At 35.3% G+C, this 25,997-nt stretch overlaps 3 protein-coding genes across 3 annotated transcripts; all 3 read right to left on the reverse strand.

Annotated features, from left to right (window-relative positions):
- Positions 1-2,205: 2,205 nt before the first annotated feature.
- LOC103417664 (NAC domain-containing protein 91-like) lies at positions 2,206-3,795 on the reverse strand. Its single transcript, XM_008355831.4, has 2 exons — positions 3,407-3,795; positions 2,206-2,827 (listed from the first exon to the last, which is right to left on the reverse strand). The coding sequence occupies exons 1-2, from the start codon at positions 3,603-3,605 to the stop codon at positions 2,388-2,390; spliced, it is 639 nt and encodes a 212-aa protein (XP_008354053.2). The 5' UTR covers positions 3,606-3,795; the 3' UTR covers positions 2,206-2,387.
- A 6,247-nt stretch (positions 3,796-10,042) lies between these two features.
- LOC103406245 (protein NTM1-like 9) lies at positions 10,043-11,612 on the reverse strand. The gene is made up of 2 exons (XM_008345247.4): positions 11,189-11,612; positions 10,043-10,666 (listed from the first exon to the last, which is right to left on the reverse strand). The coding sequence occupies exons 1-2, from the start codon at positions 11,394-11,396 to the stop codon at positions 10,167-10,169; spliced, it is 708 nt and encodes a 235-aa protein (XP_008343469.2). The 5' UTR covers positions 11,397-11,612; the 3' UTR covers positions 10,043-10,166.
- A 4,135-nt stretch (positions 11,613-15,747) lies between these two features.
- Positions 15,748-18,167, reverse strand: LOC139197342 (NAC domain-containing protein 83-like). The gene is made up of 5 exons (XM_070824571.1): positions 17,863-18,167; positions 17,267-17,547; positions 16,928-17,056; positions 16,607-16,831; positions 15,748-16,427 (listed from the first exon to the last, which is right to left on the reverse strand). The coding sequence occupies exons 1-5, from the start codon at positions 18,050-18,052 to the stop codon at positions 16,293-16,295; spliced, it is 960 nt and encodes a 319-aa protein (XP_070680672.1). The 5' UTR covers positions 18,053-18,167; the 3' UTR covers positions 15,748-16,292.
- Positions 18,168-25,997: the final 7,830 nt, after the last annotated feature.

Raw genomic sequence — 25,997 nt, forward strand, 5'->3', positions numbered from 1 at the left:
AACTCTATCATAACGGTTGAATTTTAGAAAACGAACGTGTCGCCAGCGCGTGGACCCATGGTTGCAACGAGTGACATGTCATCGAAAAGTTGGCAGGAAAAGTCGCCAGCGCCGCCGTGGACGGCGGTGGAGCACAGTGTCTCCAGTGGAGGTGCGTGTGCTCTATGCTCCGGCCAAGGGTCAGCCTCACGCGCAGGCCCACACGTGGACCCACGCGCTGGCTGGTCTTAGGGTTTGGACTTCTGGGCTTGGGCCGAACTCCATGGCCCAAAGGCATGGTTGGGTTTCTAGGTTACCAGATTATTGGGATGGGCTCAATTGGGTTTGGGCTTAGGTTATTAGGCTAGATAACCTGGCCCAAATGAATCTGGGTTGAGGTTAAACGGGTCGGGTCGACCCGGTTTCAGGTCATAGTTTGGCCAGTTTCTGGGCTAGTTTTTAAACGCTCATAACTTCTTCAATACTCAACCAAATCGAGTGATTCAAAACCAAAGTTGTAGTACTCAATGAGATGAAGAGAATGGTACCTTGCACGATCGTTAACTCACCATGGTTTGGTAGGAAAACGCCTTGAAAGTGACGGTGCTCGCAGGGTTATTTTGAAAAGCTACTCCGAGCTATATTATGCGATTAACACGTATTACAACTCAAAACTAGCTTCGATCTACTCTTAAAACACATCCTAAGAGTTTCTAAAAGCTTACCAACATCGGAAAAAATCACAAAACATGTCGGGGAAGATGATGAATAGTGACCACATCATTAGAGGGTTCCTTGGCTTAGCACGGGGTTTCTTGAAGCTTCGTGGTCCACGTGGTGGTGGTTTGGGATGGTTTTTGTGTGTGATTTTTAGAGAGGAGAAGGATAAATGCAGAGAGAGAGCAAGGGAGTGAGAGGGAAGAGATGGAGAGAAAATGGAGAAAGTGAGAAGTAAGGGAGAGAGAGAGTTACAAAAATCAGAAAAAGAAAATGAGGAAGGGGGATGGACGGGTCCAAGGGGAAAAGGTAAGGGGACAAGCTTTTCAAATTGGGTCCCAGTGACTCACAATTCAAGAATGTGTAAGATGAAACACAAAATATTCACAAACGTTCGACGTTCGAACGTAGAATCTTCGTTAGAAGTCCGAATTCAAATCCGTTTGTGCCTACACGTTCATAGCGATAAGTACGTTAAGAATAATTTAAGAAAATTAACGTTAAGTGTTTCAACGAGACAGTGAAACAAAGTCAACTCGAGGGCAGAATGGTAATTTCATAAATCCGTCAATATGAAAATACACTAAATTTGGGACGGGGTTTCACATATATTGCGAAGGAAATGCTGTTGCGAACAATTTTGCTAACGTGGACTTGTCTTCTCCAACTTTAGTATGACATGATTCCCCTCCATTGGCAACTCGTGTTGCTTATTTTTCAGACTATACTTTCTAGCCTGGCTACCGCTTCTCAAATTAATTTGCAAATGGGCATATAGGTTTGGCTCACTTTTTTTTTCTTGACCTTGTGATGTTGCTTAATCTGTTCTGCAGGTTTAGACTTTTAGGTTTGGTTTTAGAAAGATTAGGTTTCATGTCCCCTCTCTTTTCTTTGTATCTTTATTGTTTGCTTTTCTAGAAGGGTAATGTTGATATTGACATGATCATTTTATTGGGAAATGGGGCTACTCTAAACATTCTGTTAGTTATATATCAACGTTCCAACAAAAATACTTGTGTGCACCAAAAACCCAAGGTTTCGCAAGGTAAATGTATTAAAAAGGGACAAATTTTAGCAGATGGTGCTGCTACGATAGGCAACGAACTGCTTTGCACGTATTAGTAGCTTATATGGCATGAGAAGGTTACAATTCTAAAGATGTGGTACTCATTAGTGAGCCTTTTTAACTCAGTGGTAGAGTAATGCTATGGTAAGATGTAAGTCATCGATTCAAATCTGATAAAGGGCTTTGATTTTTTCATAAGCAAACAGCGAATCCATGGGTATTTGAACCTGAGTATCCGAAAAAAGTAGAATATTTGATGGAAGAACGGGAGATCCTTTTGAGGGGTTAGATTTTTGTTTCCCTGATTATGTGTAACTTCTTTTTCGTTATCAATAAAATTCTTCTTATACCATCGAAGTTTTATAAAAATAAAATTAAAACAAAAAGAAAAAAAAAACACAATCAATCACTTAACATTTTGGCTAACAAATGAGAAGATAATATAACACACAAAATTCCACTGAGATTAATAGGTTTTAAGTAAACAACATTAACAACAATACAACATGAAAAGTTTACAGGAAAAGCAGAAATGCTGCACAGGAACGCAGCAGCTGATGCAGGGAAATTAATTAAAGCCATATTTACTAGAGATCAGAGTTTTAATCTGAAGGTTATCAAAGGATTATCCCAGCTGTTCCACTGGCTCTGCAATCACGTCACTTACAGCAGCTTGATAATCTTCCGAGGTAGCACCTGTATCAGCTAATTCGCCGTGGATTGGATCACCCTTCGGCTTCTTATAACTAGCTGACATGTTCTTCAGGCGCCAGAGGACAAAGTTCATCTGCTTGGTGGGTTTAGAACTCACCTTAGTTTCTGTGAGATTATACTCATGGAGTACCCAATTGGTCTTCTTTGATTTCGGCAGACGACCTTCGTAGAATGTCAGAATCCTCTTCTTCCCAATCACAGCTTTGGATTCTTCAGCCCTGATCTTACGATCCATTCCTGTGATCTTGTAAAAGCCTTGACCCGTGGTCCGGTTGCAGCGAGTGCCGTTGTACTTGTAATCGAGCCGGCTAAAGAAGAACCACTCCTTCCCATGAACTTCTGGGAAGAATGCTGAAATCCAACAACAAAACAAAATTTTCAAATTTTGAAACCAACCCACTCCAACTCTTGAAGAACAAAAAACACAAATACTGAAACAAGATCATAAATTTTTGGGTGCAACAATATTATACAATAGGAAAGAGATACGGATCGGCTATTTAAAGGGAAATTAAATCGAAATGCAACACAAAACAAAATTTTTGTTTCTTGATACAACACAAAACAATATATTGAAATTGAAACCAACCCACTTCAATTCTTGAGGTACAAGTGATATTACTACTTTAAGCTATACTAAGGGGAGGGAGGAGGGTTTGAACCCGGAACATCGAACTCCAATTCTTGAGGTACAAAAACACGAAAACTGATAAGACCATAAATTTATGCATACAACATCATACAATAGAAATAGAGCACTGGAATCACCACAGAAAACAACAAATCGAAACCAACCAAATTCAATTCTGAATGAAGAAAAACAGAAAAACTGAAACAAGATGGTATAGATTTACATAAACAACGGCAGAATCCATTGGAAACAAGATGTATGGCTAGTGAAGAAAAAGTGAGATAGATTAATGGGTTTACCAGGAATATCGCAGGGCTCGTACTTGCAGACATCGATTTCAGGGATGACGTGGCGGAAATGGGAGTCCGTCCCCTCTATCTTGTTCTTCAGGTAGTAGCTGACCAGTAACTCATCAGTGGGGGAGAATCCGAACCCAGGTAGTCGGCTCACATTCACACGCATTGCATCTCCTTCTTCAGGTGCGACGCTGCCGCTCATCTCTCTCTCTCTCTCTCTCTCTCTCTCAACTTTGAACTGTGATTATCGATCAGTGTTTTGGATTGTGTGGGGATGCAGAATGAGTGAAGTTGTATTTATATACGCTCATCAAAGACCCACTTTTGAAAGTTGACTAGTGTTTTACCACGTCTTTGAGCTCGTGGTGCAAGTTCATCTTTTGCTCCCTACACTTACGGGATTTCTTTCATTTTGGTCTTCTAATTATTTCTTATAATTTATTTTATTTGAGTTATATTATAATTTAATTTAAATTACAGTGTGATAAATTTTAACTTAGGTGATGAAATGAGAGTATATTGTTTTAGCTAACTTAGCTACGGTTAATTTTACACGATTTTAATTACAAATCATATTACTCTAGGCAACAACACTAAGAGATGTAGGAGATTATATACCCTAGGCTAGTGGGCTGAAGAATAAAATCCTATCTAAACAAGACAATCTTCCACTTAGTTTTTATTACAATTAGAAACCATTTGAATTGAATTGCACACACCATTTATTAATTTTTACAAGAAATGACAGCGAGATTTTATTTATCAATCAACAAATTATACATTTACAAAAGTGCCAAATGTGTAAATGTATCATCCCACATCACCCAGGGGAGTGGATCATGTAAGCCTTATATGTATATTCTCATCTCTACCTAGCACGAGACCTTTTGGGAGCTCACTGGCTTTGGATTCCATCGGAACTCCGAAGTTAAGCGAGTTCGAGCGAGAGCATTCCCATGATGGGTTACCCATTGGGAAGTTCTCATGTGAGTTCCCAAAAACAAAACCATGAGAGCGTGGTTGGGGCCCAAAGTGGACAATATCGTGTTACGGCGGAGTTGAGCCTGGGATGTGGTGGGGGCCTGGGTCGGGATGTGATAGTTTGGTATCAGAGCCAATCATTGGCCGGATGTATGCCGACGAGGACGTCGGGCCCCTAAGATGGGTGGATTGTATCATCCCACATCGCCTAGGGGAGTGGATCATGTAAGCCTTATTTGTATATTCTCATCTCTACCTAGCACGAGGCCTTTTGAGAGCTCACTGAATTCGGGTTCTGTAGGAACTTCGAAGTTAAACGAGTTCGCGCGAGAGCAATCTCATGATGGGTGACCACTGGGAAGTTCTCTTGTGAGTTCATAGAAACAAAACCGTGAAGGCGTGGTTAGGGCCCAAAGAGGACAATATCGTGCTACGACGAAGGCAGGGCCCGGGATGTGATGGGGGCCTGGGCCGGGATTAGGCCTGGCAAACGGGTCGTGTTTATCGTGTTCGTGTCGTTTTTGTGTAACACCTGTTATCTTAACGGGTAGTGTCGTGTCACACCCGTTATCTTAACGGGTCCTTAACAGGTCGGGTCACTTTACCCAACGAATAAAATGACCTGACCCGTTAAGAAAAATATTTTTTTTTCCTTAAATTTGCACATACCACACATTGCCACATAAATATTACTTCAAAACGTTAAAACACATTTGTCGTTTAAGTATTACATCTACACTCGAAAATAAGAGCCTAATAAACAAATATCCATACACTACTAATCTATTACAAAATATTAAATGTGCAAGGATATGCAAAATGAAAGAGTTTTTGTTTTCAAGGTTGTGAAGCCTTTCTCAAAAGTTTAAACATTGGCAATGGAACTCAAAGCTTGCATGTTATTCCTTTTACAAAATCCTCAACTTTCATCGATCATCATGACATAAGATTTTGTGGTATCCACTAGTGTAAATATTTTAAATTGAAGATCGAATTCATTCATTGTATTCATATAGGGTCAAGGAGTGTAGCTGTAAAAAATCATCAAAATCGAAGTTAAAAGAACCATCAAATCGTGATTTTTCGTTGATAACTGTCGAAAAATTTTGTCCCGTTACTTGATCTCTGAATGTTTGTTTTTTGTGATTTTTGGCGTATGCGATCTTGAAGAATATACAGACAAGTTTCATTGTTGGATCATTGAAATTAGTTTCGTAGAATGTGTATTCCATCAAAATGATAGATTCACTAACACTTAGAATTTATTTATACTTTCATTAAGTATAACATAAGATTTTATGGTATCCACTAGTGTAAATATTTTAAATTGAAGATTGAATTCATTCATTGTATTCATATAGGGTCAATGAGTGTAGTTGTAAAAAAATCATCAAAATCGGAGTTAAAATAACTGTTAAATCGTGATTTTTCGTTGATAACCGTCGAAAAGTTTTGTCCCGTTACTTGATCTCTGAATGTTTGTTTTTTTGCAATTTTTTGGTGTATGCGATCTTGAAGTATATACAAACATATTTGACGGTTGGATCATTGAAACTAGTTTCGTAGAATGCGTATCCCATCAAAACAATAGATTCACTAACACTTAAGACTTTATTCATACTTTCATTAAGTATAACATAAGATTTTGTGGTATCCACTAGTGTAAATATTTTAAATTGAAGATCGAGTTCATTCATTGTATTCATATAAGGTCAACGAGTGTAGCTGTAAAAAATCATCAAAATCAGAGTTAAAATAACCGTTAAATCGTGATTTTTCGTTGATAACCGTCGAAAAGTTTTGTCCCGTTACTTCATCTCTGAATGTTTGTTTTTTGTAATTTTTGGCGTATGCGATCTCGAAGTATATACAAACATGTTTGACGGTTGGATCATTAAAACTAGTTTCGTAGAATGCGTATCCTATCAAAACAATAGATTCACTAACACTTAAGAGTTTATTCATACTTTCATCAAGTATAACATAAGATTATCTGGTATCCACTAGTGTAAATATTTTAAATTGAAGATCAAGTTCATTCATTGTATTCATATAGGGTCAAGGAATGTAGCTGTAAAAAATCATCAAAATCGGAGTTAAAATAACCGTTAAATCGTGATTTTTCGTTGATAACTGTCGAAACGTTTTGTCCCGTTACTTGATCTTTGAATATACAAACAAGTTTGACGGTTGGATCGTTGAAATTAGTTTCGTGGAATTCGTATCCCATCAAGTTCAATGGTGTATATACATTTATTAAGTAGATTTAAATTTATTTATTTTGTACATATAATAAGAAATTGAATGGTCTATATATTTAAGCTGATCCAATGGTCTTTAATATTTAATTTAATATATATATATATATATAATTATTATAGTTTTTAAGGGTATAAAATTGTTAAATTAATATATATATATATATATATATAATTATTATAGTATTTTTTTGGGGTTATAAAATTATTAAATTAATATTTTGCTTATCGTGTATCGTGTTACACACGTGTATACCCGAACCAACCCGTTATCTTAACAGTTGCTTATCGGGTTACCCGATTACGACTCGATTCATTATCGTGTCGACCTGAACACCTGTTAATTTCGTGTCGTGTCGGATTATCGGGTCATGTCAAGAATTGCCAGGCCTAGCCGGGATGTGACAATTAAGGATTAATAATTTTAATTTTAATCTAGAGATAATTTACATAGATATACAAAAATAGTAAATTTCCTATATGGCAACCACCGCATGATATGAACCGTAGTAGGATTCTCTCCCTCCTATTCTTATCCCCTTCTCTCTCCGCTTTTCACACTTTATTTTTTACCTTATTGTCTCTATAAACAAAATTAATGTAAGATGTTGATGTAATTTAATTGTTCAAGTAGGAAGGGATGAAAGGGAAGAGAATCCCGATTCCAAACGTAAAAGTACTTCTAAAAGCTAAACTTCCAAGAGGGGTTGTCTCCCAGTCCCTCAAAGGGAAAGGAAAAAGGAAAACTGCCAAGAGGGGTTGATCAAAAGGGCAAAATATATTAAAGAAACAAAACGCGTGGCACCTCAGCTGACTTGTTTAGAAACCCAGGACTTAATTGGTTGGGATCAAATACTACTGGAGTATTCTGAAGTGAGTAAACTACTTGCAGTTGCATCTTCTTCTCAGTTCACACACATAAACACATGGGAACATTGGGAAGCAACAGAAAAACAAGAGGAGGAGGGGTTTCAGACCCGGTAGGGTTCAGATTCTACCCCACTCCGGATGAAATGGTGGACCATGAAGAGAATAATAGAGTATATAAAAATGTGAAAGATGTTAACAGTTAGTTAAAGTTACTGTTGTAATAATTTCTTTTACTTGAAGCTCAAGAAACAGGACAAGGATTTCAAATCTGATACATGGGAGTTGGAAAGCCTTGCTCACAAAAATAATCGTTCCTTGTTTGTGAAGGCAGAGCATCACGTCACTACGTCTACTGTGCATGTCCATGTCCATGAGGAGTGACAACTGACAAGAATGTTGACAAAGTTATAACAGATGTCGAATTTACAAACGTGTGCGGAAATGCCTTTGAGTGTGGATCCCACCACTTCCTATCATGTCTTTTACTTTGTAATTGGAGATGGAAAAGCCAAAATTCAAGCTTGTACTATTCTTTTCTTCCCTAGAGACGACTATCGATTTTTCTTGAGTAGCATATCAATTTGGTATCCACATGTATTTGATTATAAAGTTGATCTTATTGGTTTTAATTGAGGGTTTGAAAATCGTTAGATCAAATTCAAAAATCCTATACTTGTCAAACGTTGTACCTATAAGTCGAGAAGAAAAATTAGTTTGAGAGTGTTGACGGAAACTTGTAATTTGAGAATAAATTTCTTCCATCACAAGTTCGCCGTTACCCGAAAAGAATAGGGTTTGTTATTTAAGTTTGGACCCGTTCACGATTAATTGTAATTTTGTAATGTGCCACAAGAGAAACACTCTTTGATTAAAATTACGAAGAAATGTCATTTAAGGGGAATGATGGTTTGTTTGATTTTGTAGCTTGCCTACGTATCCTTTTTTAGGAGAATCAAGTCGACTCGTAATTCAATGAAATTTGGATGGCCATTTAGAGAACTTGGATCCTCTCCTGAGCTAATGGAGAGGATCCTCCTGACCAAGTGTTATGGGTCGTTAGATTTTCATCTAACGGGTATAATTATTATAACTTTAAAAGGACCCACCTGTTTGTAGTCGTTGAATAAAAATCCAACGGCCCACAACTCTTGGTTAGGAGGATACTCTCCATTAGCGTAGGAGAGGATCCAAATCCCCATTTAGATATGGTGTTTGAAGTGTTTGGGGGTAAATTTGGTTGTGGTTGTGTCTAGAATCTAGTACTAGACTGGCTATATATTTTTTGTGGGTCCAAACCAATCAAAGTGGATTTTGGTGAGACTTCTTGCCATTTGAGTGCGGCTTTGTGCCTTTTTAATTTTAGAGCGACTTTGTGCCTTTTTAATTAATTGGGCAGTTAACGAAAATTTGGCCTATTAATTTGTAGTGGCGCAAGTCCAATAATTGGAGATGGCAAGTTCATCGTTTGAACAAAAAAAAAAAGATAAAAAAAAGAGAGAGATGGCGAGTTCATCGAGGTTTGTGCTTTGAGTTGATTCGTATCAAAATATGTCTGAGGAGTTGTCTTCACACCCATTATATTTGTATTTGATAACCGGGTTGATTTAGAATTATCTTTTAGTCTCGATGCCTCTTCCATTTTTTAGCCCAACACTTAACAAATAGGCAAAAATGATGAGATCAAACATATATTCTGAAATCACTTGACTAGGGGCATCAAAATAACTCAAAGTTGCTAATCATGAATGTCACTCATAAACATAGGAGAAATCACTCAACTCTAATTGCAAAATTGCGGAGAATATGCTTCTCTTTGTTATACACCTTATTTTGCTTATGCTGCCACTAGCTAAAACTATTATTCCCTAGATTAAACCACTAGAAATCATCATAAAGCTGAAACCAAACTTAAACTCAAACAACTGAATACAATAATTCAAAATAATTATTCAGTAGCAATTACATATTCCAATTATATCCGAATGCCCTAAATTAGTGCGCCTCTTTCCAATATTGATAGAGATTTTAAGTTTGATTGGAATATTCTCCCCTCGTTTACATAAAGAAAAAGCTGTTGTAAATTTGCATTCATTCGATGTGGACTTGTTCTACTTTCTCAGATTTTATCATGTGAGTTGCTGAAACTATGGACTCCTGATTACAGCTGAATATCCTTCCGGTCTTTTTTCTTCTTAGTTGGGTGTGACATAGATAACACAGTTATGTTATAAAATCGTGCAGATTTTTAGCATTATTTTGGTTCCAATTTCTAACTTGATTGGAAGCCAAAAGGAACTTAAAGCCGATCAATCACGTTAAAACATATGGCAATGCTTGATGAGCTTTTAGATAAGACGTCCCAAGTGAGATGAGTATCGGCCTTTGGGGGAGGGCGGAAAAGAGCCCCGACACATCAAAATGCGCTAAGTCAATACTCTAGTGAATTTTCCTCTTCTATTGCTCCCTAACTAAAGGAAAGAGTGGAAACAATTTTTTCTTCTTGTGTGGACTGAAAAATGAGAAGAGAATATAACACAAAATTCCACTGAAATTGAAAGGTTTTAAATAAACAACATTAACAGCAATACTACATGAAAGGAGTACAGAAAAAAGAAGAAATGCTGCACAGGAACGCAGCAGCTAATGCAGGGAAATTAATTAAAGCAATACTTACTAGAGATCAGAGTTTCAATCTGAAGGTTATCAAAGAAGTATCCCAGATGTTCCACTGGCTCTGCAATCACATCACTCACAGCAGCTTGATCATCTTCCGAGTTAGCACCTGAATCAGCTAATTCGCCGTGGATTGGATCATCTTTCGGCTTCTTATAACTAGCTGACTTGTTCTTCAGGCGCCAGAGGACAAAGTCCATCTGCTTGGTGGGTCTAGAACCCACCTCAATTTTTGTGAGATAATACTCATGGACTACCCAATCGGTCTTCTTTGATTTCGGCACACGACCTTCGTAAAAGGTCAGAATCCTCTTCTTCCCAATCACAGCTTTGGATTCTTCAGCCCTGATCTCACGCTCCTTCCCTGTGATCTTGTAAAAGCCTTGATCCGTGGCCCGGTTGCAGCGAGTGCTGTTGATGTACTTGTAGTCGGGCCGGCTGAAGAAGAACCACTCCTTCTCATGATCTTCTGGGAAGAATGCTGAAATCCAACAACAAAACAAAATGTTCAAAATTTGAAACCAACCCACTCCAACTCTTGAAGAACAAAAAACACAAACACTGAAACAAGATCATAAATTTTTTGGTGCAACAATATTATACGATAGGAAAGAGATATGGGTTGGCTATTTAAAGGGAAATTAAATCGAAATGCAACACAAAACAATATATTGAAATTGAAACCAACCAACTTCAATTCTTGAGGTACAAGTGATACTACTACTCTAAGCTATACTAAGGGGAGGGAGGAGGGTTTGAACCCGGAACATTGGACTCCAATTCTTGAGGTACAAAAACACAAAAACTGATAAGACCATAAATTTATGCATACAACATCATACAATAGGAAACAACAAATCGAAACCAACCCAATTCAATTCTGAATGAAGAAAAACAGAAAACTGAAACAAGATGGTATAGATTTACATAAACAACGGCAGAATCCATTGGAAACAAGATGTATGGCTAGTGAAGAAAAAGTGAGATAGATTAATGGGTTTACCAGGAAGATCGCAGGGCTCGTACTTGCAGACATCGATTTCAGGGATGGTGTGGCGGAAGAGGGAGTCGGTGCCCTGTATCTTGCTCCTCAAGTAGTAGCTGACCAGCAACTCATCAGTGGGTTTGAATCTGACCGAAGGTAGTAGGATCACATTCGCATGCACTGCATCTCCTCCTTCAGTTGTGATGCTGCTGCTGCTGCTGCTCATCTCTCTCCCTCAACTTTGAACTGTGATTATTGATCAGTGTTTTGGATTGTGTGGGGAAGCAGAATGAGTGAAGTTGCTTTTATATACGCTCATCAAAGACACACTTATCACTCAAATCACTCGATTTTTGAAAGTTGACTAGTGTTTTTCCAAGTATTTGAGCTTGTGGTACAAGTTCATCTTTTGCTCCCTACACTTATGGGGTTTCTTTCATTTTGGACTTCCAACTATTTCTTATCATTTTTTTATTGGAGTGATATTATAATCTAATTTAAACTACAGTGTGATAAATTTTAAGGTGATGAGAGGAGAGTACATTGTTTTTGTTAATTTGGCTATGGTTAAATTTAGACGATTTTAATTACAACATCATATTACTACTCTAAGCAACAACACTAATAGATACAGGAGAGTTTATACGTTGGCCATAGTGGTATGAAGAATAAGGTCTTATCTAAACAAGACAATCTTCCACTTAGTTTTCATGACAAGGAGAAACCATCTAAATTGAATTGCACACAACATTTATTATTTTTAACAAGAAACGACAACGAGATTTTATTTATCAACCAACAAATTATACATTTGCATAAGTGCCAAATGTGTAAATTTCTTAAGGATTAATAATTTAAATTTTAATCTAGAGATAATTTACACATACATACAAAAATACCAAATTTCCTATATGGCCACCATCACATGAATACGAACCAATGGAAAGGTGTTTAATACAATTGAAACTTAAAAAATAATTTTTCAACCAATTGTATTATGATATTTTGGTGTACCGGGCATTGTTTCCGGTATACTGAAAACTTTCTCCGATTTGTTCTCATTTTACCACATTTTTTTTAAGTTAGGGGACCAATTCGGTCGAAAAAAAAAAGGTTTAAGGACCCAAATAGAACAACTACTAAAACTCAAGGTGCAAATTTAATTAAGTCTTGAGCTTCCCATACAAGTTTTACCTTAGTCATAAACAGTGGATCCTATCAACGTCCTTTTAGGCGTTAATTTTTTTGTTTATTTTATTATGTCTTGTAGTGGGAATCTTGGATTTAAATTATGCAGTTAGGAATTATTTTGAATTTTTTCATTTAAAATTAAACATAAATAGTGTTTAACAAAATCTAATCGCACAATATACAATAAACGGATAGAATGTAAAAATCCCTAACACTATGTTTGGATAAGAAAAATAAACTTGGAATTTGGATTAAACTCATAATCTATAAATTGACATGCACCAATTCCTTTGTTTGAATTCATAAATATAGAATTTTAGAATTTTCACCTAGAAAAAAAACTTGGAATTTGGGACCTCCAATTCCCAAGTTTAAATTCCATGTAAGTAGGTGTTATTTTCTAATTTCTATGATTGAGAGTTTAAAAATAAGAAATTCTGTATTCAATTTCTTTTTTTTTTGTTAACCAAACAAGAAAATTCACAAATTCTAAAAAAATAAAATCCCATTATTTTAAAATTTCTTAATAATAATAAATTTCTTCATCCAAACATATTGTAAAATCTTTACAAAAAAAAATCCTCATCGGGGAATCTCATGATTCTTATCTGCCACCTTCTGTAGGTTCAGCTTTACCAATTTTCTCCAATATTTTTTCGGAGGGAAACATAAAATCGAGAGAACTCAAGAACATTCTGGAATCTGATAAAAGTTCGAAAGCCTTGCTCACAATTGTTCCTTGTTTGTGAAGGTAGAGCATTACGTCGACGTCTACTGAGCGTGTCCATGTGGAGTGACAAGAATGTTGACCAAGGTATAACAAATGTTGAATTTGCAAACGTGTACAATTAGAAGATTTCAACACTTACCTGGTATGTTTAAGTGGAATTTATTCTCATACTGATCAATGTTGACAGTATAAATCTCACGTCGAAGAAATAATAAGTTACATGTGCTTATAAGAGCATCTTCAATGCCAACACTTCTATTTGAAATGTAAAGCTACATCTACATCTTGTTTTACATTTTCAAAATGTAAATGTGAGTTTTACTTCAATGAAAAAAATGTAAATTTGATGAACCCAAAATCGTTTAGAAAATTGGCAATGCTATTAGGCAGCCTCTTGGGCGGGCTAGGCGGTTGTTTGGCAGGCTAGGCGGCTCTATGACGCGAGACTTTGTGGTTAGTTGTCCCTTGGATGCGTCACTTTGTGAGGCCCCCATGCTTCTGGCGATGATGTAAGATAGTGAAAAGAGAGGGGGAGGGGGGAGGGGGGAGGGGGGAGGGGGGAGGGGGGAGGGGAGAGAGAGAACGATGTAGAAGTTACGATGAGTTTTCCATAGTTGTAGAGAAAAAGAAATTGAGACGACGATAGTTAAGGGGTTTTTTTTTAACTTCTCTCAATAAACTTTTGCTTTTGGTCAATATAAATTGTTGGCTTAGCTCACTTCCCCACCTCTATAGTGTAAATAATATATTTTCAAAAAATAAAAAATAAAAATTGTTATCCTTAATTGAGAAAATGAAGGCTTCTGAACGAAATAAGTTAAAGATAATAAAAGGTGGGCTTTTGTTTCAAGTCAGGTCATTTCGCTTTAAAACTAAGCCCACCTTTCTTTATGGACTTAAAAAGATAAGTTTGGGACTTAAAAACTAATAGAAAATTCATAAAAAATTTACAAATATATTCATGAATATAAAAAATGTATATTTAATCTAATTAAAATAAAAAAATCTCGACTAGCGGTTTTTGAAACCTTGCTATTTTATTTTATCTCTTTAATTGGCTGGATCCACCTAAAATAGAAGAGAAAAGAATATACAAATTTACATTCTTCAAAAAGGTCTGTCTTTTACATCTCGCCTATTAAACAACTTCTGACCAATCGAAAATGTAAAGTACTTATTTTAAGGCTCTTTACATCTCTCCTAAGAGATCCTCTAAGAAATGAGGATACTAATTTACGAGATACTAACTAAGGACCACAACCTAAAATGTTTCAAATTAAGTTCTTCATGTGACAACCTAACTCTTAGTCTAATCATTCCTCTCTTCCCAAAATTATATCTCAGATTCGAATTCCCCTTTGCCACACTCATTGATTCATTGTTTCATTTGGTCTACTACATTAGCAACCATGACATTGAAGTACCCGAAACCAATAATTTAATAACAAAAATAGGATAAAACATTTACCACAGTGCAAAAGTAACGGCATGGCATTAATGCTATGTAGTATTAAGTGTGACGGTATTTTAGTTGTTAGATTTGATTTTTATAATTGTTTAAAACTTTTATTTTCAATCTTACTATACCAGTCAGTGCTACTTACCGTTAAAAAGGATTGCAAAAAATAAAAAATAAAATAAAAAACGAAAAAACAATACAAAATACACTATTCAACATTTAAATGTTCTAATAAACTACTTTCACAAGAATATTTTTCTTTTGATACAACATAATAATAAAAGAAACATTAACAAGTCTTTGAGTGAAGTTGTACTTATGTACATTCATCAAAGACCTCACTTAACCCTCAAAGCACTGGACTTTTGAAAGTTGACTAGTGTTTTTCCCAAGTCTTTGAGCTTATGGTGTAAGTTCACCTTTTGCTCCCTTTACTTTGGGGTTTCTTTCATTTTGGTCTTCCAATTGTTTCTGATCAGTTTTTTTTTTATATTCGAGCAATATTGTAATCTAATTCAAATTACATGGGATAAATTTTAACTTGAGTGACGAGAAGAGTACATTGTTTTAGCTAACTTGGCTACGCTTAATTTTACACGATTTTGCTTACAAGTCATATTACTACTCTAAGTAACAACACTAAGAGGTATACGATGGGCGTAATGGTCTGAAGAATAAGGTCATATCTAAACAAGACAATCTACCACTTGGCTTTCATTACAACCAGAAACCGCCTGAATTGAATTGCACACAACATTTATTATTTTGGACAAGAAATGATAGCAAGATTTTATTTATCAACCAACAAATTACACAATTACAGAGGTGTTGAATGTGTATTTTCTAAGGACCAATAATTTAATTTGGAGATAATTTACACGGACGTAATGAAAAGTAAATTTCCTATATGGTCACCACCACATGAATAAGAACCCATGGAAACCATTGTGAACCTAAACCATTTATTAGGTTGTAATGAATTGCTCTCATTTTACCACATTTTAAAAGTTAGTGGACCAATTTGGTTATAAAAAGGTTTAAAGACCCAAATAGAACAACTACTAAAACCCATGGACACCTGATTGCAGCCAAATATCCTTTCTTTTTCTCCATGGTTGGGTGTAACATAGATAACATGTAATAATTAACATTGTTGGGTACAAAACTCATATATATATATATATATATATGGACAGAGAAAAGAAAATGCAAAATTCCATTCAATCTTAAGAGGTTCTTAAAAACAATACACAAGGATATACTTATAAAAAGGTTTAAGACTTAAACTACAACCATATATTTTGATAATTATTCCAATAATACACAAAAACACATCTTAAGCATCGATAATATGTAGACTGATAGAGACTCCAACAGCTATGCAACACATGCAGAACAAACAATAGCGTTGCCGATAAGGCGAGAACTACAGCGCTTGGTCGAATCAATATTCTGTGGAGGACTTGATTAATGGCCTGAGGAGATTATTTTCGGGAAATTGAAAGAATGTTTCAATTGCAGCCAGCTAGCTCTTTCATGCCTAAATCAAAAGGCCTCTTTTGCTATTCTCCTTTAGCCAATGCAGAATAGTCTTTTACACATACATGGCACTACTTCAGCGTTCCTATCAATGCTTACTGCACTAGGGTAGCTTTTAGTCCTTCAAAATGAGTTTACGTTGTTTCTTCATAGGACTAATAATCATAGTTAACTATAAATTTATTTAAGAACTTGGTATAGCTTCAAATTGGGGACCGAAACTCATTGTCATGCAAAACATCTCCCACTGTCATGTTCATTAGTGGCTCCAATGTGTAGTCCTCTGGCTGAGGTGGATAAAAGAACAATTCCAGATTTTCTTCTCGTGGAGGACATACCTAGATTAAGAATCATGAACAAGTAAGAAGTTAAGTTTGAATATCTTCTTCCATGTCTTCTTGTGGCTAAAGACATAGCTGGATCAAAAATCACAAATGAGAAGGTTTAAGTTTTGATAAAATTTTTGTGTTATTAAAGTTCATATTAGAAATATTCAAAGAAGAATGTTTATTCTCACCTCTTGAGACATGTGATCTAGAACTTCATTTTCGAAATCAGACATGGTCAAGCCAGGAGGTTCACCTTCATCACAGGTTGAAATATCATTCTTATCAGGATAAAAATAATTATTATATCCAAATGGTGATTGCATTGCATTGCAATCATCAATATTGTCATTGCCATGCGGAATATCTCCCAACTCTATGTATCCTGATGATAGGAATGTAGAAGAACTGTAATCCTGTGAGTGAAGAGCATGAAAGAGAGATGCATTAAGTTTCAATAAATCGACATCCGTAAGAAAAATGTTCAAAGACGAGACGGTTCTCATTCTCACCTCTGGAGTCACAACAGCTGCAGCATGATCTTCAACATTAGACACACTGTAGCTGCCAAGTTCAACTTCACCGATTGAGGTATCCTCCATATCGGAATTTTTCTTCATGCGACAGAGAACAAAATCCTTCTGCATAAGTTGGATAACAATATTATGAATTATAGATCAAAATCCATTGTCACACTTCAAAACTATTAATTCATATATGTTAAACACGGAAACAGCAATTTGACACAGAAAATTTTGAATTTTTTTTTTTTTGGGTCAAGATGCTGCATAATCCAAAGTTAATAAACAAAGAACAAAATAACAACTTCTGCAACTGAAAAAGAGAGTAACCTGATGCAGCTTAGGATTAGAGATGGCTTCACTATCAAGGAGATAGAACTCGTGCATGACCCAGTCGGTTTTTTTGGGTTTAGGCTGACAACGTTGGTAGAATGTCAAGGTCCTCTTCTTCCCAATGAGAGCTTTGGACCGCCGAGCCTTGATCGCACGCTCCTTGCCTGTGATTTTCCAGTGGCCTCCTGGTGTGGTTCGGTTGGACCGGTTGCTGTTGATGTACTTGTAATCCTTTCGGCTGAAGAAGTACCACACCATATCGTCGGATGGAATGCGAGCTGCAAATTATAACGCAAAAAAAAAAAAAACCGAACCAAGAATTGAGGCCAACCCAATTCAAGTCTTGACAAACCAAGTACTAAAATCAGAGCAATTCTTTTTCCCTTGGGGAACTTGTACATGATTGCTAGTGAGAAATTCAACACGAAATAAATTCAAAACAAGAAATTGATACCAACCAAATTCAGTTCTTCGAAAACAAAGTACTAAATACAAAACACTACATATTTTGGGAAATTTTTCATAACAATGGATTGTTACTGAATAATGAGAAATAAACAGTGAAGAAAGAGTGAGACAAATTTAATAATTACCAGCCAAATCCCAAGGGTCGAAGTTGCAGACATCGAATTCCGCAATGTGATCAGATTTGAAATCTTTGTCCTGTTTCTTGAGCTTCAAGTAATGGTCCACCAGTTCCTCCGGAGTGGGGTAGAATCTGAACCCTACTGGGTCTGATGCCCCTCCTCCTCTTGTTTTTCTGTTGCTTCCCAATGTTCCCATTTGTTTCTCCTCTCTCTGTGTTTTTGTGAGTGTGAAGTTTGAACTGAGAAGAAGGTGCGATTGCAAGTAGTTTATGACTCACTTCTGAATACTCCAGTAGTATTTGATCCCAACCAATCAAGTCCTGCACTTCCCAAACAAGTCTGCTGACTTGCCACGCCTTTTTTTGATAATTTTTAGTTTTTATATTTTTTGTGCTTTTGATCAACCGCTCTTGGAAGGGTATTCTTTAGCTCTACCCTTTTACTGGGAGACAACCGCTATTGAAAGTATATAGCTTTTATTTTTTATTTTTTATTTTTAACAAACGACATTAAGGGATGAGTTTAGCCTCACAATAGACTAGCAATAATGTGGTTCAAATTTGCCTTTTGCAAGAATTGAATCTAAAACCTCTCACTTACAAGTGATGAGAAAATCACTAAATCGTAGTACTAAGTGGCTTGGAAGTTTAGCTTTTAGAATACTTTTAATTTTGAAATTTGCCCAAAGTCATAAAATTTGTCAGAGTAATGCTACACTTACCACATCTTTTATACTATATTTGTATCATCTCTCTAAGAGATATAGAACTCACTAATATATGTGAGTCTCATCTCTGTTAAAGAAATGGTACAAAATGTGATATGAAAATTGTGGTAGAAGTAACATTTTTGTAATAGAAATGATTTATAATACTTGGCTACCCAAAAGATAAGTACAAATTCTCACTCAAGAGTTTTTGTTTCCAATTCATAGAACATTGTGTGTATAATCATAACCTTTCATATTATTAATCATTCTATACAGACTATCTCTGCAAAAATTTCAATTAAAACAACGTTGTTTAGTTATTGAACAATATAAAAATAGATGGACACAAATGGTAAGAATCATTACCAACTGTTGATCTATTTGCTGCAGTTGATTAACTAAACGACTTTAGTTTTAATTCAAATATTTGCAAAAATGATCTTTATAAAGTGATTTATAATATGAACTATTCCGATCACGAAGAATTTTGAGTAAGTGTTCCTACTTATTCTTGAGTAATCAATCATTGTTCTTTCTACACACTCATTTTTTTTTAAGTTGCACACCTTTTTTTTTATTCATGGATATTCTGTAACTTTTTAATGTAACGATCACAAATAAATATGGATTGTGCGTGTGGTGAAAAATAATGTGTTGAAATCTTCGGTAACTAATATGGAGTGATTTCTACCCATCATTTTACACCTTCTGCATTCTCACTTAATTTTGGTATTTGATTCTATTTTAATTTGTTCAATTCAGTGACTAGATAAGGAGTTTGTAGAAAGTGAAAATGTGTGTAAAAATCGTTTTTGACGAGTATGTTTGAAGAGAGTACTACGAAAAATTTAAGTTCAAAGTGGTCATCCATGGATTTCAAATTTAAAACTGCATTCATATGTACACTCCTAGTCCCGTAAGCTCCACTAAAACATATAGTTCACTCAAAAAGGGCCAAAACCTTTACATTTCTCGATTTTTCCAAAAACTAGCCGAGAAACTAACCTTGAGAAATTGACGGAATTACTCTTTAAAAGTGTATCACATGTTAAGTTACATGACTTAAACTTCTCAGCCTGACTTGCCGAGATTAAGTCGAAGATGGTGGATCATTGAATGAGGAACCACTCCATGCATCTTCTACGTGTTCCCTCGTCTTCCACTCTATGCATGACAATGAGACATTGCATATTTTTGTATTTTCTTAAATCTCAAAGCTTGAGAATTCTTTCTCTTTTTCACCTTTTTACGTTGCCTCTTCCACCATATCTTGGCTATTGGAGTGGAATTGAGTTGACCATACATATCTTCAATTTTTGGTTCGATTCCAAACTCTTCCATAATTCGGTAAGTGAACTACAAGTGGATCTTTGGAAGCATTTAGAGTAAATGAATCTAGAGCCTTAGAATCAATGGATTCAAAGAGATAAATTTGCTTCAACACTAGAATTTCAGTAGGGAGTAACCGGTTGGTGAAGGTAGTTTGACTAGTTGGCCCAAGCAAAGGTTCCTCCATCTTTGAGTTTTCGATCTTTTCTTCGTCTTCAATTAGTTCATTCAATTCGTTTGAGTTTTCGATCTTTTCTTCGTCTTCAATTCGTTGTCGATCTCCTCCTCACTTCTTAATGTGGTGATAGCATTGTCTTGTTCATGGCACGTATTTTGCTCCATTTGATTAGCTTCAAATTCACTTGGTAACAGTTCTTGCCTTGCATTCATTTGATGTGGACGTGTGCTACTTTCTCAAGTTCTATCACATGGATTGCTGAGACTATATACGTTTGATTGCAGTTGAATATCCTTTCCTTTTCTCCTTAGTAGGGTGTAATATAAATAACATGTAAACAATTGACATATAGTTGGTTCAAAATCTATATATAAAGCCAAAGAAAAGGTGAATACTGATTTTGGTGTCACCAAGCTTCAACAAAAATATTTAGACAAAAATGTCCCCAAGACAAAAATCTTCAAAATCATCCAAAATAATGCATCAATTAAGGCAGGGTCATTTTCATCATTTTAATAGTATTTTTTTAATAATTATTTTTTTTGTGGTTTGTTTTTTGTTTTTGTTTGTTTTTTATAATTAGTACCTCACAATAGGCTAGCAATAATGTGATTCAATTTCTCTATTTTAAACATGTTCAAAATATCTTAAGAGGCGTGTAATGTTGGTTATAAAAAAGGTCATTCACACGTGGATACTAATGTGATTAAATTAGTTGTCAAATGATTGTTTTTTTTTTAACAAACGATATTATCTACACTAAGGGGGAGGGGTGGGCTTTGCCTCACAATGGGTTACCACTAATGTGATTTAATAAATTGTTTGTTAAATATTATTTTATCTATTTTTAAACACATTCAAAACATCTTAAGAGGCGTGTAATGCCAGTTATAAAAAAAGATCTTTCGCACACAAATAATAATGTGTTTAAATTACATTAAATTAGTTGTCAAATAATTTTTTTTAACAAACGATATTATCTACATTTTCTCTATTCTTAATGTAAATTCTATAGAGACCGATTTTATTATGTGAATTCAGTTGCTTTAATTGGTTTATAAGAGATTTTTTCTAACATGATCTAAGATTATTCATTTACTTCAAATATTTGACTTTCCTTTTGTCAATTTACGCATATAAATACATTTAAAACGTGTAAGTCACGCGTAACACGCCGTAATTCAAAAAATGTCTTCGTCATTTTAATTAGTTTTCTTGTGTTGTGTTTTTTTGTGTGCTGTTTTTTTAATTAGTACCTCACAATAATGTGATTCAATTTCTCTATTTTAAAACACGTTCAAAACATCTTAAGAGGCGTGTAATGCTGGTTATAAAAAAGGTATTTCGCACGCAGATAATAATATGATTAAATTAGTTATCAAATGATTGTTTTTCTCATTTATACAAACAATATTATCTACACTAAGGGGGAGAGGGTGACCCAGCAATAATATGATTCAATAAATTATTTATTAAATATTATTTTCTCTATTTTTAAACACGTTCAAAACATCTTAAGAGACGTGTAATGCCGGTTATAAAAAAAGTATTTCACATGCAGATAATAATGTGATTAAATTAGTTGTTAAATGATTATTTTTTTTTGGAGAAATTAGGTTCTCATCATTCATTTTGCTACTCCATTGATTAAAATCCTATTCCTTTTCAATTTTTGATTAAGGTCCTTGGGTATTAATAACATCATTAATTATTTCAATAATAAAATATTTTTTATTTCTAAATATATTCATTTAATGTTAAAAATGTTACAATTAGTATATTTATATTTATGAAAAAAAAATTTATCATATATTTTTAGTTTTAGTTTGTACCCATTTTAATTTGCAACCTTTTTTTAATTTATACCAATTTTCTTTTCAGTTTTAATTTGTACTCATATATTAATTTCTTTTTGTGCCCATATTTTTTAAAGTTTTATTTGTATTTGTACCCATATTTTTTATAAAATTTATTTGTACCCATTTTTTATTTTGCCAAAAGTACCCATGCTAATTATATGTGCCCATTCATGTACTTTTTTCAAATTTTTAATCTTAAAGTGTACTGATTCTTAAATATACCAATTTGTTATATGAAAAATGTACCATTTTTTAAATATAAAATCTATTCAATTTTTTCCTAATCCATTTTTAAACTTATATGAGTTCATTCTTTTTTCTTTGATTTTAAAATGTATCCATGTCAAGTTTAATCGAAGAAATTTACTAATGTTATTAAGTCTAATATCTTTTTTTTTTTTTTTTGTGATTTTCAAGAATGTACCCATGTTTTGATTCAATAATTTTTTGGTTAATTTTGATGAATGTACCCATGTTTACACACACACACACAATAATATATTTATATTTTAATATTTTTAATCCCACAAATTATGATTTTTTATTTAAAATCTCATTTATATAAACAACTATAATTTTTAATTTTTAATTTAAAAAATATAGTAACGTATATAGAAATAAATTATCACATTAATTTCAGGGACTTCGATAAAAATTTGAAAACCAACAAGGTTTCAATTAAAGAATATTCATAGCTAGAGACCGCATCCAAATTCTCCCTTAGCCCCACAATGGACTAGCAATAATGTGATTCAATCAGTTGTTTATTAACTATTATTTTGTCTACTCTTAATGTAAATTCTATAGAGACCGATTTTATTATGTGAATTCAGCTGCTTTAATTGGTTTATAAGAAGTTTCTTCTAGTATGATCTAAGATTATTCATTTACTTCAAATATTTGACTTTCCTTTTGTCAATTTACGCATATAAATACATTTAAAACGTGTAAATCGCGCATATCATGCCGTGATTCAAAAAATACCTTATGCACGAGCAAGCGCGTGCATGAAGGTTAGTACATGGAAAACAATATGCTCGTTCAAAAAAAAAAAAACAGTATGCAAAATAAGATGTTCTGATAAACAATACACAAGGATACACATATAGAAAGGTTTAAGACCAATTACAACCATATGTTTTAACAGTCATTCCAATTACACACAAAAACACATCTAAAGTAACGCTAATATGTAGACTGATAAAAACTCCGACAGTCTTGCAGTAGCAGCTGCAGAACAAACAAAAGTATTGCCAATACAGTGAGAACTACGGCTTGGTCGATACATTAATCTGGAAAAGATATCATCTCCGGATCGTATGCCTCATTCCTATGTCCTGAGGGGGCGCAAAACAAACATGAGTCAACCAAGTTGATATATAAGTAATACAAACATAGTTATTCCATAATGTACTAACCCCCAAAGTTTATGAAAACTAATAGCATAATATGTGATAGGTTTTTTGAAAACCCTAGCATGCCATAAAACCTTTCATAAAACATATATCATATATAGTGTGCTAACTAGTGGTATCATATATAAGTATCTTTTGGCTGAAGCCATCTACCAACGCCCGATCGAAGCTTATATATAAGTATCTCCTGGCCGAAGCTAATATAAGTATCTCCCGACCGAAGCCATCTACCAACGCCCTGCCGAAGCCAATATAAGTATCTCTTGGCCGAAGCCATCTACCAACACCCGGTCGAATCCAATATATAAGTATCTCCTGGCCGAAGCCATCTACCAACACTCGGCCAAAACCAATATAAGTATAATCGCCCGTAGGCAAAACAGTGACCACTAGATGAGCACAAAACATTGAATATAATATTTCCAACATAAATACATAGATCTCAACGGAGCTTAGTAGCTCAAACATCATATCTCAAATCATCTTCATAGTATATAGTCATCCATCATATATACTATAAAGAATGTAAAAATCGATAAAGAATGGTATCCCAAAATATTCTCAGTAAAGCATGATATCTTATAAAGTGTAATTCCAATTTACTCATAAACGTTTCATAAAACGTTGCCATTAAGTCATGCTTTACATGTATGCATTTCTAATAGTAAAATATGCATTTTAGAAGGGGTCCACTCACAGATACTCCATCGCCGAAGAGCTGTGAGAAATAGGAAGGACATAATCGCCGCTAATAAACGCACCTACGCACATAAAGGTTCCAATTAATAAAACTCTATCATAATGATTGAATTTTAAAAAACAGACGTAAAAAAGGGATCTAGGACGTCAAAATTAGTTTAGGGAGGGTCTCGACCAAAACTCGAAAAAAGTCAACAAAAAGTCAACGTTGACTGGTCAAAGTCAAGGTTCTAAAAAACGCTAGGCGCTAGTCGGGCGGCTAGCTAGCGCCTAATGCCTAGGTGGCTAGGCGGGGTCTAGACGGCCTAGGCGGATTTAAGTAATTTTATTATACATCATATAAATTAATTCAATTTACTACATAATATGTGAATAAACATTGAATAATATGTTAGTTTTTTTAAAAGAAAAATATATGTGTAAGAAAATATGTAAAATTTTAGACGCTTTGTATCATTTTCTAAGCCTATAAAAAAATTTTGGGCCTTTTTCATTAATAAAATGCAAGGTTGGGCCTTGTATTCCTTCTTTCACCCTTGAATAGAATTGTCCAATCCATTATAGATGGGGCGCAATGGACCCTAACCAAAAACCCAAAGCCATCTAATCCATTTATTATCCTATATTTCCTATTAGAATAAAAGAATACACTAAATATACTTGTACAGCCTCCCGATTCCTAATCACCACATCTGCAATTGCAGATCCATACTCTCTCTCTCTCTTCTTGTAAACCATAGCACCCAAATTGGCCAACGTCCGCCTGCTTCTGGTAGACTAGTCGTATTTTCCTAAGCCGCCCAGATCATCCAGCTCCTTCTAGCCCGCCCAACATCCGTTTAAACCGCCTAGTGTCCGTTTAGGCCCCCCAGGTGTCTGCCTTACCCCGCTTAATAGCTTTCTCGATTTAGTAAACGATTTTGGGTTAATCGAGACGGAACACTGCCATCTAGCGCCTAGGCGGCAGCCTAGAGCATTTTTTAGAACACTGGTCAAAGTCAACAGTCAGTGTTGATCGGAAGTCAACGGGTCCGGGTCAAACGGGTCGGTTAAACAGGTTGTGCTTGGGCTTGGTTTCGGGTTGGGCCTAAATGGGTTTGGGTTTTTGGGTTAAGGGTTTGGGGTTTTGGGCTTGGGGTAATTGGTCACAATTATAGGCTTGGGCTTGGTAGCTTGGCCCAAAGGGTCTGGTTTAGGCCGACTGCAAGATTGGATCTTAGATTTGGGTTTAAGGGTAATCGAGTAGGGTCGACCTGGTTTCAGGCCAATGGTTGGCCAGAATCTGGGCACAATTTCAAACACCCATAACTTCTTTGATACTCAAACAAATCAAGTGATTCAAAAATCAAAGTTGTAGTACTCAACGAGATAAAGAGAATGGTACCTTGCACGATGGCTAACTCACCGTGGTTTGGCAAAAAATGCCTCGAAAGCCTCAAAGGTTGCTGAAACTAGGTAAACTTTAAATAGTCATAACTTCTTCAATACTCAACAAAATCAAGTGATTAAAATCATACTTCTCAATGAGACGAAGAGAATGGTACCTTTCTTAATGGCTAACTCACCGTGGTTTGCTCAAAAAATGGCCTGAAAGGTCGCGGCTCGACTTGGTTTCGATCCTGACTATCCGGAGTGAAGTTCGAGGTGAGGTTGGGTGTTATAGGCTCATGAGGACGAGATAAAGCTCATGGTGCTCTTGGTTTGGGTGGTGGTGGGAGTGTTGTAGTTGTTGTTTGTGTATGTCGTGCCCTCGGGGAGGGCTAAGATAGAGAGAGCCGAGAGAGAGCTTAGAGAGAGAGAGAGAAAAACTTTTCAGAATATAAAGAAAGAAAGGGGAGAGGGGGAATGCACAGGATAAAGGAGAAAAAGCAAGGAAACAAGGTTGGTCCCAATGGCTCACAATTTAAGGTCACTAGAGACGAAACATGGAATACTTGAAAAACGTTTGACGT

Source organism: Malus domestica, chromosome 01 (assembly GCF_042453785.1).
Source record: "Malus domestica chromosome 01, GDT2T_hap1".
Lineage (NCBI taxonomy): Eukaryota > Viridiplantae > Streptophyta > Magnoliopsida > Rosales > Rosaceae > Malus > Malus domestica.